The 16,338-nt window shown below is 35.9% G+C and overlaps 1 protein-coding gene across 2 annotated transcripts in view; it reads left to right on the forward strand.

Moving 5' to 3' along the window:
* The window catches only part of BLTP3B (bridge-like lipid transfer protein family member 3B), a 106,409-nt gene extending 101,864 nt beyond the window's left edge, over positions 1 to 4,545 (forward strand). For both annotated transcript variants that reach the window (XM_077772308.1, XM_077772309.1), the window contains one exon: positions 613 to 4,545. In XM_077772308.1, coding sequence (XP_077628434.1) covers positions 613 to 732 — 120 coding nt within the window. In that variant the 3' untranslated portion in view covers positions 733 to 4,545. The remainder of the gene's footprint in view (positions 1 to 612) is intronic.
* Positions 4,546 to 16,338: the final 11,793 nt, after the last annotated feature.

Below are 16,338 nucleotides of genomic sequence, written 5' to 3' on the forward strand. Positions count from 1 at the left end.
ATGTATTAATGTATCTGTGTAAATGTGTTTTGGAGGTGAGAAAAGTCTTACTTAGTTTTATCATTAAATCTTCATAGTTAAGGGTTAGGGAATAGTTCGAAGAGGCTCAAGTACTGGAACTGAGTCTTAATATGAAGGAGAGACCTATTGGCCGTCTAGATAATGTTTAGTGAGATATTCAGAATATGGGCCTGTGCAAGACAAAATTTGATGCTAGATCAAGTTATGAGCCATACGAGTAGATGAGAGCTAAGAGAGTGACTCAAGTTACAAGGTGACCAATTATAGAATCTAACACAGTAGTAACATTTAAGGATTCTTAAACAGCAGAGGAAAAGAAGAAAAGTCTGTGGGTAGAAAGAGATAAACATGAAAGAACTGAGGCCTAGGAAGGAGGAGCGAGGTCTGCAGTGTGTAAAACCACAGAGAGGTCAAGGGGAATTGAAATTAAACAAAATCACTATTAGATTTGTACAGTGCTTCATCTTAAGTCAACTCTCCCCAGCATTGGGTATTCTTACTATCCCAAGTGTCACACGTTCAGATACTATGTAAATAGTCTATATTCTGAAAACGATTAAATTCTCTTACTTTCCAAATTTATCATTTCAGCTCATGGAAGAAAATGAATTTCTTAAACAGGAATTGGCCAAGGCTAAAATGGCTCTTGCGGAGGCTCATTTGGAAAAAGATGCTCTTCTTCATCATATAAAGAAGATGACAGTTGAATAGCAGGAATGGCCGTCAAAAATTAAAATTATAGCTCTGGAGTACAGAGGTTATATTTATAATACTATGTTACCAATAGTGGAAGACTTTCCTTTTCATGAAAAGACAATAAAATGAAATAGAATGTGATGAAGTGGTGACTATTCCAAAGCCAGTTTAGAAATAGGTACGGGCATTACAATCTTTTGGTTGTTTTGTGTTTTGGGGTTTAACCCTCTTTTAAACTGGTATGATACGGGGAAGTAAACACATACTGTAAAATAATTACATGCCTAATGGAAAGAAGGTGTCATTTCCTAATTTTGATATCACATTATAGGCACATTTTAAAAAGAAAAATGGAAAGCTATTGTGTCCCTACAAATTGCTGATTTTATTTATCACTATTTGTTAATAATTTACTATTATTTACAAATATTCAAATGCTTTTAGGGCTAATGTAATTAAAAGGAGGCTTACATTTTAAATGTTATTAAAATTATGTACTTAAATCTATAATTGTTTAATTACTGTGAAAAAAGTCCAATCAAGTTAATAAATTATATGGACTGGGTTTGAAAATTCTGGAAAATCCTCACCCTACTGAATTTACAAAGTAACTTGAAAATGTGAAAGAGAAATCATTTAAAATGAATAATAAACTGTAATAAGCTATAATTTTCAACTAAAAGATCGTACAAATGTAAAAATAAAAAGCACAAACTGTAAAAAAGCAAAGCATTACAGTACATGGCCAACTGATTTAGAAAGCATTACTTGTACATTCCTTTAAACAGTTATTGTTAGAAGTAAAAGAATAATTTAACTATCCTAAATTTGGTAGCATTTGTAACTATAAGAATTTTAATTAATACTATTTATATTATTTCTTTATCTTTTCTCTATTTAAGGAGGGAAATGTTTTCAGATAATTTTGTTTTCATATACATAAAACAATTTCATACCATTCTTGTAGTAACATATTAGGTAGATGTTTACACATATTGTATTTATAAAGCTAGTTTTGATTAAAGGTCTCTGTGATATAAATATTATCTTCTATAATAAGAATAATGGTAAATTTTGAATTCTATTTTCTAAGGCTTGTTAAGGTTGAAACCAACGTGAGAGAGAAAATCATGCGTTATGAAATAAAAGTTTATGAGTGTTTAAGAAACAAACGTTTTTAAAGATTTAAAATATATTTCTGATAGAATTAAACTAAGTAGGGTCTATTTTAAAATTCACATTCTTAAACATAAATATATCCAAGCTGTAACATGAAACAGATCAGACTACTCTTTCTTTAAGATACTTGAAGATTTTAAACAACATTACGACACTTATGGTGCTTTGCTCATTTGGCATGATGTCTACAGCCATCCCTATATCGGAATACTTGGAGGAAAAAAATACATGTTTCATTTACACTAAGTGTTGGAATGATTCAGATTTCACTGAAAACAATACTGCCCTTTTTTTATTCTGTAACATCCATTTTCATTGACATTATTTAAAAATACAGGCCCTGTTGTGAGAACTGAGGATATAGCAAAGAACGAATTAAATTGTTAATTTTTCACCTCAGAGTATTTTAAAAATCATCTTTAAAATATGTTAATCTACAACTATGTAATGGTCTTAGGTTAAAAGCAAAGGTCTAATTAAAGATGTAAAACATATAGCTTATGTCTTTAGTGTAGAGTACTTAGATTTGTAGGTATTCAACAAAAGCAGTCTCTTCTAGAAAAGCAGGATTGATGGGACATTAACCTCTTCAGAGCTGACAGTTTCTCAGGACTGCCCTATTTGCTCTATAGAAGTTTTAAATTTATGGTGTAATTGTTTCGTGTTACAGAAGTTGAATGCTTTCCTTATTCCTTTTCAGTTTACTTGGCCTTCTCAAGAAGCGTGTAAACAGTAGAGGTGATAATTAACATGGATTTGAGTGTTCTTATATGCTTTGTTGGAATTTTTAAAATTTATAGTGAGTACTATTTTTATAGAGATTTAAAATTCATAAAGCACTTTGAAAAACATTATCTCATGTAATTCTCACAACAAATCTGGGAGGTAGGTATTACTCACATTTTAAAAGTCACAAAAAAAAAAAAAAAAACCCAACCAAACAAACCCTACAGCTTAAAAAGAATAAGTGACTTGACTGAAATCACAATTAATAACCCTTTTGATTTAAATCCCAATTATATGTTTTTATTTTACCTTTGTCATTAGTTCTCAGATTTTGCCAGAGGTAGGGAAAGGAATCATTTACTTACTTTCATCTGTTTTTTTAAGATAAATATAATAATTTTAATTGTACAAGTGTGATGTGTGTATATTTTTCAAACTACTTAGAAGGTAGTGGGAAAATTTTTGTTTAAGTTAACCCTAACCTTTTTCACAGTGTGAGAAATACAGGAATAAACCTATGATAAACTTACCAGAGTTTTTTAATGACCATAAAGTAGAAAAAAAGTTGCCATATTTTTATTTTATTTATTTTTATTTTTATTTTTTTGCACTGAATCTGTAGCAGAGATGTTAGTGATCTGGGGCTAAAATGGTAATTGTGTTTTGCCTTTTAATTTTATGTACATCAAAAACATTTTCTTGGTATCTTGAATTTTTTTCTTATGTCACTTTGTCCTAGAATTTCAAAAGCCCACCTATGTGACATTAACTGTGATGAAGTGTTATTTTTATTTAAGCCATGTAAGAATGGCTAGGTGTGATTGCATGAAAATATATGTGGAAAAATTAACCAGAAACTCCTTTCTGGATTTTTATTGTAGTTGTTTGGTGTTTGTCACAACAGGAGTTATAACTTCCACTTTGAAAGTTCTTGTTAATCTCCACTCTAATCAAGACATTTCCTATTTCAGTGAAAGGTACCACCATCATCCTGGTTCTCAAACTAGAAACCCCGAACTATTCCTAGAGACTTTCCTCTCTCTACCTCCCCACCCCCCGCCTGCCCCCCCACCGTCAGGTCTTTACCAGGTCCTGTCATCTCTCATATTTGTCTGCTTCTCTCCACTTCTCACTACTTCTCTCACTACCATAAGCACTTTTTACCTGCTTTACTGCAATTGTCTCCTGACTGGTCTTCCTACAGCTCCTCTGGGCCTCCTCTGATTCACTCTACTGCAGGCAGAACTGTCTTTTGAAATGCAGTTTCAATCAAGGCAAACCCCCTCCCCCCATCCCTATTCTCACCCTACTGTAACAGCTTTTTCTTGCTCTTAAGATGAGAACAGAAATATTTATGTGACCTCTAAATTAGAGCCACATTTATAGTATAATTCTGAGTATTAAAAGAGTTAATGTCCAAACAAAACAGTGGCTAGCACATAATTGTACATTGTGTTCCGGTTACTTTGTTACTTCATTGCACTTCAAGTATCTGGAATAAGTGGGAATTAAAGTGCTTCTTCCACCACAGGAGCCTCTGTTCATGTTCCTTTGGCTTGAAATACCTTTCCCTGTTGCATTGCCTAGTTGAATTCGTATTTGTCTTTCAGGTCTCAGCTTATTCATCACTTCCTCAGGGAAGCATTCCTTAATTTTGGTCACACAGTAAGATTCACTGTTGTAAGATTCACTGTTGTCCGTTATCACATAAACACGTACCTCTATTTAGCATTGAACATCTTTTGTAATTTCATATGTATTTATTTGATTAATGTAGACCCTCTAGACTGTAAACCCCCATGAGGACAGGAATTGTGTTTTTGTTGTCAATGTTCAGCTTTGTATTCATTATGCCTCATACAGTGGCTGGTACATAGTAGGTGCTCAATAAATCTGTTGAAAGAATAAAATGAGTGGATGAGGTATCAAGGATGTTTTTTAGGTATTAAGTTTCTCCTCTGTGTTGGATTGAGGGGAGCTGGAACACAGGTAGAAAGTAAATGGTGGTAGTTATTTAAAGGGACAGACTCTGAGTCTTTAGGGAAAGGAAAAGGTAGGCAATGGAGAAATTTGTGATTGTGTTTTCTTCAGAATTTTTAGTATCTGAATTTGTAGTTGATTTATCACAAACCATCACAAAACAGAAAATTAGCACATCACTTCATGAAACTGCTACAGTGCCAGAATGTCATCTGGCTTTGATTGTAACATATGGTGTTGTGGCTGTGAAGATCTGACAGTGGAATCAGCCAAACAACATGGAAACAAGGCCAAAAGAATAGTGGCTGAAATAGTTTTCAATTTTGACAAATGGACTAATACACAGGATCAGTAGTGCCTAATTCCTTAAAGTACAAAAATCTCATTTTTGTACTCGTTCTCGAGATGGTAAGGAAAGTAAATTTTGAACTAAGGCTTCAGTTTATTTTAGAAAATGTAAAATACTAAAAACTAGACTTACAGAGGATATAGAAACATGAAATCAGTAACTAATGTTTTTAAAACACTCATTTCTTCATTAAACTGTAATACTTATAAGGTTTTATTTTTTAATATTTTGCCGCCTTTTTTGGAGAAATACAAAAATTAAGGTAACAGGAAACAAAAATGTAAGCATGATTGTTTTTATCAACTATTAGATATCTAATGAATTCTTGTAGGGTGGAGGAAAATGCACATTACTGTACAGTATTGAAATGTAGCATATATGTTGCTAATACTATTGTGTAGTCTTGGCAGATTTGATAATTTGAATCTTAGAAAAATTTTAAGAAATATGAAATCAACTTAATGTCTTTTTTTCCTACTTGTGTAATAAAACATGTGTGGTAATGTTTTGTTCTTAGAAGAAAACATACCACTAAATCACAAGAAGAGTAAACTGGGTTTTAAAAGATTTGAAACCATTTAGACAAAAAGGCAGTACTATATTATAAATTAGATTTTATTTTCAGTTTGCTTGTGTCCTCTATCAAAAGTCAATTCCTTTTTTACAAGTTACACTAAACTGAATGTTAAGTAAAATCACTCATTCTTAACTCTTCACTGTTTGTATGAAAAGATATTTGCTCATTTAGTAAAGAAATACTTGAGCATGATGGAGAAGAGGAGAGCCAGTGAGGTGATTTATTCTTTTTCTTGCAGCCATTTAGCAGAATTGTTTTGGCTGATATGACAAACTCAAATACTGAATCACAAATGCCATTAAGAATAAATGAAAATAAAAATAGATATATGAACGAAAGCTTAAATAAGTAGAGATCAGAAGTATTTCTAAAGGATATGAGTGAAATAAATGTAAGGGTATGATCAAAACCTATCATTCACAATATTCAAAATCACTCCAATTAAAATATATATAATCAGAGCAGGAAATTTTCAAAGTAACCATAGTAAACAAATACAGCATAAGGAATATGTTGGACAATATTCCAATAATAAAGCATTTGAAAAAGATTTACGGTAAGGAATTCATTTCAATTAAAAACTAAGGCAAAAAAATTAATATGGAAATTCTTTTTTAAAAATGTTTGTTTATATATTTTGATTTGAGAGAGAGCATGCAAATTGGGGAGAGGGCAGAGGGAGAGAGACAGAATTCCATGCAGGCTCCACGCTGAGCGATGTAGGGCTTGATCCTACAACTCTGGGATCATGGCCTGGGCCGAAGTCAAGAGTCAGTTGCTCAACCGACTGAGCCACCCACGTTCCCCTGATATGGAAATTCTTTAATGTGAAAAAATTGGCGCATGCAGAAATTCAATTCTTCAAAAAATGATAGGCCCACAACTGTTAAGATTCTAATTTTGATATGAACAGTGAGGAAATTCACTGCTACTGGAGACATTTTATTAGTATAGCAATAATGTGGCATCTTAGCATTTTGTCCAAATTCAAGATATTTGCTTCATAATACTTATTAGCATAATTAGCACAGACAGGTATGATTATCATCTGCTGCTTTCTTTTTCTTTTTTTAATTTTTAATTTACATCCAGGTTAGTTAGCATATAATGCAATAATGATTTCAGACCTAGAATCCAGTGATTCATCCTCTACATACAATAACCAGTGCTCATCCCAACAAGTGTCCTTCTTAATGCCCCACACCCAATTAGCCCATCCCCCCACCCGCAACTTGTCCAGCAATCTGTTTGTTCTCTATATTTAAGAGTCTCTTATGTTTTGTCCCCCTCCCTGTNATCCATTAATCCATTGATGGACATTGGGCTCTTTCCATACTTTGGTTATTGTCGATAGTGCCGCTGTAAACATTGGGGTACATGTGCTCATTTGCTGCTTTCTTTACTCTGATTTATTTTTACTTTCTTCATCCCTTGCAATTGAACAAGAGTTTTTTTGTATGAAACAATAGTTATGAAGGTAAAAGAGTCTGAAGAGGGATATGGAATGAACAAGTTAAGCAATTTTTTTATATCCCATTTCTATAAGTTTCCGTAATTTAAGGAATTCCCATATTATATCAATCAAAACATGCCCAGGCCAAGCATATCTTTGTTAAAAGTGGTAGGTTTTTGCTACATTAGTACAGATATTTGAGAAATATTGTAAATGTATTTAAACCTTTTCTGTAATTTTAGTGGGGGTACAGTTAATACTTTGCAATTTTTACATGTATCTTTTAGTGAGTCTCCTCCCCAACTTTTTGCCTTCAGAATTCAGTTTCTTGTAAATATGTTTTGTTAAAATCAAGCTTTAGCTTGATTTTGTTTTGATCCACTTTTTGTGTAGCTTCATTAATATGTCCAGAGACCATTATAGTATGTGACCAATTTTAAAAATTGAAGCACAAATAATAAAAACGATATACACTGGGGATTTTATATTTATTTTTCCTTCCTGTTTGTACAGTCAGTTTTGCAATATATCATTAAGTCAAAGAATAAAATTGCAGAAGAGTTGGAAGGAAACTTAGAAGTCCTCTAGTTTAGCCTCCCACTCAAAACCAGTCTAGAGGGGTGCCTGGATGTCACAGTAGGTTGAGTATCCGACTTTGGCTTGTGTCATGATCTCCTGGTTCATGAGTTTGAGCCCCCATATGGGGCTCTCTGCTGTCAGTGCTGAGCCTGCTTCAGACCGTCTGTTGCCCTCCCTCTTCTCCCCTCACAAGCTTGTGTGCGCTCTCCCTTTCTCTCTCTCTCTCAAAAATAAACATTAAAAAAAAAAAATCCAGTTTCCAACATGGGGTCACCAAATTAGAGCTGAAATTCCTAATGAGAAAACAGTCTACTGGATAAAACTTTGTTCTAAGTAGTTCTAATTGGCCATTTTGTTCCTATTAGAGAGTTAGAATATCTCTCTTGTACTACATTTTGGTCCTACATTTTTTATTCACATACAAGGTGGTTATTATCTCTTGCCAAGTCTCTTTTCTAGGCTTAGCATCCATAATCCCTTATTTTTCAAAAGATGGTTTTCAAATGCTTTACTATTATTTGTCATGTGGATGTACCCCAGTTCGCCAAAGTCCCTCTTAAACATCATTTGAGTAAGTTTGAATGTCTCTGCCTACAATTTAAAGTAAACTCACTTTAAAGGTAGTGATACCCTAAAAGTTTTAAATAGAAGTAGCTTAACGTTTCATATTACAAAACAATACACCTAGAGATAAGTGGTTACTGATGCTCATTGATGTCATCACAGATTATGTTCTTTCCATCTTTCATTTCTGTCATCCTCATTGTAGGGCATTTTGGCTTCATACTCACTCATGATTGCAAGTTACCACAGCAAGCTCCAAGCAAAACCCCTTTACACAGCCACATCCACAGGCAGAAGGAAAGAAAAAGTGTTTTCCCTCATTTTCTTTTTAAATAAAACTTCCCCCAAATTCCTCAGCAGATGCCCCCTTGTATCTTATTTTGAAATACATCGCATTCCTGCCAAAACCACCACTGGTTAAAATTAATCACTTCTAGCAGATGCTTCCCTGAGTATGTGGTCACTCAAAGTTGAGAACCTGGGTAAAAAAGTCTCTGCCTACCAGAAGGGTGGGAAGCAGATAGATTTGAGTAGGAAATCAACAGTGCTAATCACCAACGCCGAATACTTAATTTGAGTGGGATTTATTAACACAAAACATGTTTAAAAACTAGTAAATGGGAGGCAGTGGGTCTGGTGTTAGGATCTGGTGGGGGAGGTAGACAAATTTCAGTTTCAATATGACGTGTTAAGTTCTATGATAAGTGCATGTAACTCAGGCTTGGGAGATCAGAATGCTCCCTAGAGGAGATGTCATCTAAATCAAAGTCAGAAAGAAGTGTCAACTGACTAGAGAGAAGTTTCTAAGCAGAGAATAGGTTGGAGACAAGAGTATATGTATTGGAGCATGGTTGCTTTCAGGAGAACTGCACTACTGGTCCAGATGTATCTTTTTAGGGGAGTCCAAGAGTATATTTACTTGGTTTTTAAAGCACTTTCCCCTTCCATATATAATTTGTGCTGATTTATAACCATCAGGACTTTTCCATTCAAGTACATTACTGCTGATTCAGGTCTCCTATACTGTGTATTTGTAATTTATTTCTTAAACCTGAGTGTAAGTCTTTCCATTTACTTCATTCATTTAAGCCTGATATTTATTAGGCCAGGAGTCAGCAAAATTTTTTTCTGTAAAGAGCTAGATAGTTCTTTGTAGATCATGTGGTCTCTGTTACAGCTACTCAGCTCTGCCACTGTAGAGGGAAGGCAGCCACAGACAATATGTAAAAGAGGGGATGTGGCTACAGTCCAGCAAATCTTTACAGAAGTAGGCACTTGGCCATCATCTGTCAACCCTGATCTAAACCTAGACTGCTTGTATTAATCTAGTCCCAAGATAACTTACATACAGCACCAGGAAAGGGAGATTCCATATGTCTTCCTAGTAAGTGTTACACAGAGATACTAACCTGAGAAGTGAGACAATGTGGATCTGTAGTTAAATGATTGTATTAACTATACTGACTTGATCAGAGCGAGCAGAGAAAGCTACATGTCCAGATACTCAAGCTCACAAGTTGGTTCAACATTTATATGTTACATCCCCTTCCTTAGTTATCCTTCCACCCACATTCCCAAGCAGTGCTTTCTTGGTTGGCCATACAGTTTTATCCTTTCATTATCATATCATTATATTAGAGTGTTTTGGTGCCCTTGACAATCTTGTTTTGTCCCTTTCCAGCCCTTCCTTGATGAGAACTGTGATACTATTACGTTTTCTTCCAGAGTATGTATATTGTCTCTATGATCAAAAATATGTGAAAACATAAGACACTCATGGCATTTGTTTTTTAACTGATCTCCAACATTGCACCCTCTGTGTTAGTTTCCTATTGCTGTCATAACAAAATACCAGAGTTCTTATTTCACAGTGCAGTATACTGGTCAGAATTCTAGGAACGGTGTGACTCAGCTGGGCCCACTTCTTAGGGTCACACAGGCTGAAGTCACCGTGTCGGCAAGGCTGCATTCCTTGCTGGAGGCTCTGGGGTGAATCTCCTTCCAAGCATATTCAGTTTGTAGGCCAAAATTCGTTATTTGTACTTTTAGAGCTGCTGTCCTATTTCCTTGCTGGCTATCATTTCTCATCCGAGAATTGTTCTCAGCTTCTAGAGGTTACCCACATTCATGAGCTTGAGACAACCTTTCTCCATCTTCAAACTCTGTGAGAGCAGGTTGAGCTCATCTCATACTTCACATCTCCTGACCTCTGCATTCTGCCTCTACCACAGAAAGTTCACTGCTTATAAGGGCTACTACTATTAGTTTGGGCTCACTTGGATAATCCAGGACAATCTCCCAAATTAAAGGTCTGTAACCTTAATTATATCTGCAGAGCCCCTCCCTTTTGCCATGGAAAACAACATAAAGTTCTGGGGAGGGAGGTGAATCTTTGGAGGTGATTATTCCAACTGTCACAACCTTGTACTTTTGCTTGTTGTTGTTGTTGAAGCATAATTGTTTTGGATTGTCCACTTAGTTCTAAAATATCTTCTTAATATATTTTCTGAGCATGCTAAGTATTTTTTAAATGTTCTTGTTATTTTCTTTTCTAATTATACAAATTACTTGGCATTTACATTTATGTAATCATGAAATACTTTTTCTCCTTAATATATCATAAAATTTTCTCAGATGTCACTCAGTTCTTTATAATTTTAATTACTGTATAATACTTCATTGAGTAGATATACTAAAATTTATTTAACAATTGCTCCATTATTAATCACTTGGATTTTTCCCAATATTTCCCAGTTATGAATAACTCAATAATGAATATTTTCTGTGCCCAAGGATTATCTACATGTTGGATTAATTTCTAAGGCTAGATTCTCAAAAGTAGAATAACTACATCCAAGGCCATAAATTTCTCATGATAGAAACTAGTTTCCAAAAGCTTCTAAGTATCCTCAGAAGCACTTATCTGTTGTGAAAATCATCATTAAAAACAAAGCAGACAAAATCGAATAGAAGGGACATTACAGGGGTGCCTGGGTGGCTCAGTCAGTTAAGTGTCTGACTTTGTCTCAGGTCATGATCTCACTGTTCATGACTTCAAACCCTGTGTCAAACTCTGTGCTAACAGCTCAGAGCCTGGAGCCTGCTTCAGATACTATGTCTCCCTCTCTCTTTGCCCTCCCCACCCCCTCAAAAATAGATAAACATTTAAAAAGGGGCGGAAATGATTGGCAACGTTAAATGCTGCTCAAAGGTCAAAAAGATGAGAAGTGAAAATTAGATTGAACAATATGAACAATAGAGTGGTGGAGGCAAGACCTATTTGCAGTGGCACACAGGAGAGGATAAAAAGTGAACAATTGGAGAGAATGAGCATAGATAACTCTTTGAAGGAGTTTTACATTAAAACATAAGCCAGCCATATAATTTGCACTCCAAACGAACACATTTGAAAAGAGCACCATTAATAATTAAGCCAAGATTTGATTAAGTGACAATCAAATGATTAAATGTCATTTCATGAAGGAATGGAGAGAAAGGAGGCTATAACTGAAAGGGAAGTGGTTAGTTAGATTTTTTTTTAGAAAGGGAGAAATAGTAGCTATTAGGAAGGATCTGGTAGGGGCACCTGGGTGGCTCAGTCGGTTAAGCATCCACCTTCAGCTCAGGTCATGATCTCACGGTTTGTGGTTCAAGCCCCGTGTCGGGCTCTGTGCTGACAGCTCAGAGCCTGGAGCCTGCTTCAGATTCTGTGTTTCCCTCTCTCTCTCTGCTCCTCCCCTATTCATGCTCTGTTTCTCTCTGTCTCAATAATAAATAAACATCAAAAAATAAAAAAAAATAAAAGGAAGGATCTGGTAGAGAGGGAATGTTTTATGATGGAGGAGAAAAAGGACATTTTTGGAGTGATGTCTTTGAGTAGGCAAGAGGAGATAGTATTTAGTGCACAAGTGGAAGGGCTGGTTTTAGCCTAGGTAGGTGTTGTGGGAGCTTGTGGAAATTTTCTTATGAAGGTTTGTATTTTCTCATTGAAATAGGTAGTGAGGTCATTAGCTAAGACTGAGGATTAGGGAGGTATAGTTGGAGGCTTTAAGAGAGAAAGTTTTATAGGAAAAAGGAAGAATGAATGGAGCAGAGAAATACAATATGATTGCCAAGCACCATTAGGGTTCAAACTACAGTCAATAATTGTACAGTCAAATACAATACAGTCATGTATTTTAGTGAGACCAATAGTTGTGTGTTTTACTCAAGCCAGGTTTTACCATGCAGGTATAGTCATGGAGAGAGGTAAACATTGGATTTAATCGGGTTTTATTGTTTAGCCAAGTGCTAAAAAATATAAGATATACAAAATATACAAATATACAAAAAGGATGTAACAAAATAAGAGAAAAGCAAGGGAATTCAGAGTGTATACAAGGGGATGATTTTTATCATTTGACCATTTAATAACTTTTTGAGAGAGAGCACACGTGCACGCAAACGGGAAAGGGGAAGAGGGAGAAAGAACCTTACACATCTAGTGTATTAGTTTCGTAGAGATGCTATAACAGACTACCACAAACTGAGTCATTTAAAACAACAAAAAATTATCATTTCACAGTTTTGGAATCTAGAAGTCTTTAATCAGTGTGTTTGGCAGGGCTGTGCTCCCTCTGAAGCTTCTAGAGGCGTATGTATCCTTTCTTGCCTTTTCCACCCTCATAGACTCAGGTATTCCATGGCTTGTGGTAGGACAATTTGAATCTCTACCTCTATCTTCAAATGGTCGTCTCCCCTTTATGTTTCATTTTTTTCTTTTCGTAGGGACACCAATCATGTTGGATTAAGGCCCACCCTAACGACCCCATCTTGGGAGGACACAATTCAACACATAACACCTGAGTTGAGAGAAGTGCGACGTAGGGGCATAAGAGACCATGAAATAGTGGTGGAATCAATGGATTGTAGATACCAATGGTATTGAAGGGTGTCTGGAGTTGCAATTCTAGAAATTAGGTGGAGATCGGAAGATGCAGTGTTTGAAATTGAGATTGTGTAGGGGTTAGTGGTAATGAAAGATCTAGTATGATTTTAGGAGTGAGTAGCTAACAAACAGTGAAGGGCAATGTCATTGGAGGAGGGGAGACCAACAACTGAGAGGCCAGGGTGTTAGATGGACCATCAGTGTACATCTCAAAACCCCTAGGAATGACAGGAAAAGTATTAGAATGGGTGAAGTGATCAAGGAGCTAAAAGATTCAAGGACCAAGAACAAGTAAACTGTGGGGTTGGAAGATAATTTTCAACAAGAATGGGTAATGGATGCTATAGTCTAGATGGTACCATATTTAAAGATGATTGTTTTTGAGGAGAGGGAGAAGGGACAATGTTCTAGAAACATTAATAAAGGGCAAGAAAAACACCTACCCTCACCTTCAGGCCCTGTGATATGAAGGCTGTGGGAGATAAATCTACCACTACTTTAAAGAGCTGTAGGAGAAGCAGAGCCCTTAAGGGAAACACAGGTTTCAGATAAAGTAGGTAAAAGGAATATTTAAAGAAGACGTTAAGGAAATCGTGATTTTGCTGAAGACTGACTTTGAGTCCCAGAGGGACTAACAATGGAAAGGTTTTGTGTCCTGGAGAGGGGTGGAAGATGAGATCAGGAAAAGTGATGTACAGATCATGTACAGTATAGAGATTAATGGCTGGAGAGTGAAGGATGTGTTAGGAGAATGTGGTTTCTGATGAATGACATGAATTGGAATTGAGGGTATGATATTTGTTCTTTTGGTCCCAGAGATGAAGATAGTGGTGGAGCTATGAGTTTCAGGAGAAGGAAAAGTGGGATCTTGCCTGGGTTGCATATAATTTGGAAGCTCCCATTTGGTTTCCACTGATGGATAATACATGGATACTTGCAGAGGACGGTTTCACTCTGAGCACACGGACTTGCTGTTGACTACTTTATAGCAATGATCAATATTCAAAATGATCTTGTGTATTTATTTACTTGTTTCACTGTTTTATTTCTTCTACCTTAGAAAATACAGGTTTTGGGGCAGTTGTATTGGCTATCTTCTTAATTATTAGAACACTGGTGCCTAGAACTGAGCTTGGCAGATAGCACTCAATTCAGTTGTCCTCCCTTATCTGCAGTTTTGTTTTCTGTGGTTTCAGTTACCGTAGGTCAACTGCAGTCCTGAAGCAGATGATCCTCCTGAGCTATCATCAGAAGGACCATAGGGGCACTTGGGTGACTCCGTTAAGCGTCCGACTCTTGATTTTGGCTCAAGCCATGATCTTCTGATTTGTGAGTTCCAGTCCCACATTGGGCTCTCTGCTGGCAGCACAGAGTCTGCTTTGGATTCTCTGTCCCCCCTCTCTGTGCCTCTTCCCCCCTTGCCTCTCTCTCTCTCTCTCAAAATAAATAAACTTAAAAAAAAAAAAGGCCAATAAGTCTAACACTGTCACAATGTCTGTGTCATTCACCTCATTTCACTTCATGTAGGCATTTTATCATCTCACATCATCATAAGAAGGGTGAGTGCAGAACAATAAGATATTTTGAGAAAGAGGCCACATTCATATAACGTTTATTAGAGTATACTGTTATAATTATTCTATTTTATTATGGGTTATTATTAATCTCTTACTGTGCCTAACTTATAAATTAAACTGTATTATAGGTATATATGTGTAGGAAAAATAAGATATATAGGGTTCAGTTCTATCTGAGGTTTCAGGCATCCACTAGGGTTTTGGAACATATCTACTTCAGCTAAGAGGGGAACTACTGTAACTATATTGAGGGATGAATACATCAAGATTCCATTCTCTCAATCTGCTTAAGGGTTTAAAGCCTTCTGAAGACATTCCTTCAATTAAACCTCATCTCCCTCATACCTTCATAAATCAGATCATTTATCAGGATTCAAATATATACTAGTATCTCCTATCTTTATTTTTATTTTTATTTCTTTAAGTAAACCCTATGCCCAACGTGGGGCTCAAACTCATGACCTCAAGATAAAGAGTTGCATGCTGTACTGACTGAGCCAGTCACACACCCCTAATGTCTCCAAAAAACACTTACCTTGAGCCTCATCTCTTTCCAGATATTGCTCCAATCTTCTGCTTGGCCAAACTTCTCAGAAGAGCTATTTAAAACAAACTGTCTCCACTTCCTCACTTTCTTTTTATTCTCAATTCCATTGTAACCTGAAGTTCCACCTCTGCTGCCAACTCTCACCTGAAACTGCTTTTGTGACCATCAATCTCTATCTTGCCATATCTAATGAAAATGTGCATATCCTCACCTTATCAGACTTTCCGAGATTTTGACACAGTTGAAACTCCGTCCTTACTTTTGATTTCCATGATGCCAACGCTTTCTTGGCCCTCCTTCTTAATTCATCGCCTGTTCCTTTTTCATCTCCTTTATTTTCTTCTTCTCAATGCAATCTCATATATATGTTGGGATTTCTTTTCCTTTTCTTTCCTTAGGTCCTTATTCATTTCATGCAGTTTTTTTTCCTGTTAGTTAATTAATCTTTTTTGTTTTGTTTTGAGAGAGAGAGAGAGAGACAGAGACACAGAGAGTGAGAAATCCCAAGCAGGCTCTGAGCTGAAAGTTTGACATGAGGCTCGAACTCACAAACCGAGAGATTGTGACCTGAGGAGAAACCAAGAGTTGGACCCTTAACAGACTGAGCTACTTAAGTGCCCCTCATTTCATGTAGTTTTAAGTATCTTCTATATATGTGCCAAGACTTCCAAAAATATACCTCCAGCTCAGATCACTATTCTGAACTTCAACTACCTACTTAACATCTTCACTGGGATCTTTCACAGGCATCTCACACTTCCAATGTTCAAAATTGAGCTTTTGGCTCTCCTCTCCCTTTCTCTTCTCATGTTAACATGTAACATGTTAACCTTTTAGTTGTTCTCATTGCAGTTAATGGAATTACCACCCACACAGCCAAAACCTCGAAGGGTTTCTACAATTTCCCTCTATGTATTTTCATACACATGCATTCCATTAGCTTGTCCTATTGCATCTCTCTGCACATATTTCTAATTTACCAGTTGGTCACCATTTTCACACTCCTTCCCAATCCAAGCAACATAATTTCTTGTCTATAATAGCTTCTCAACTTCCATTCTTGCCCCACACTCATCTGTCATTTTGGATCCTAAAATAATGCAGATATGTCACTCTTTAAAATACATCATTGATTTTCAATATACTTAAAATAAAACTGCAAA

The sequence above is a fragment of the Crocuta crocuta genome, unplaced genomic scaffold (assembly GCF_008692635.1).
Source record: "Crocuta crocuta isolate KB4526 unplaced genomic scaffold, BGI_CrCroc_1.0 scaffold216, whole genome shotgun sequence".
Classification (NCBI taxonomy): Eukaryota; Metazoa; Chordata; class Mammalia; order Carnivora; family Hyaenidae; genus Crocuta; species Crocuta crocuta.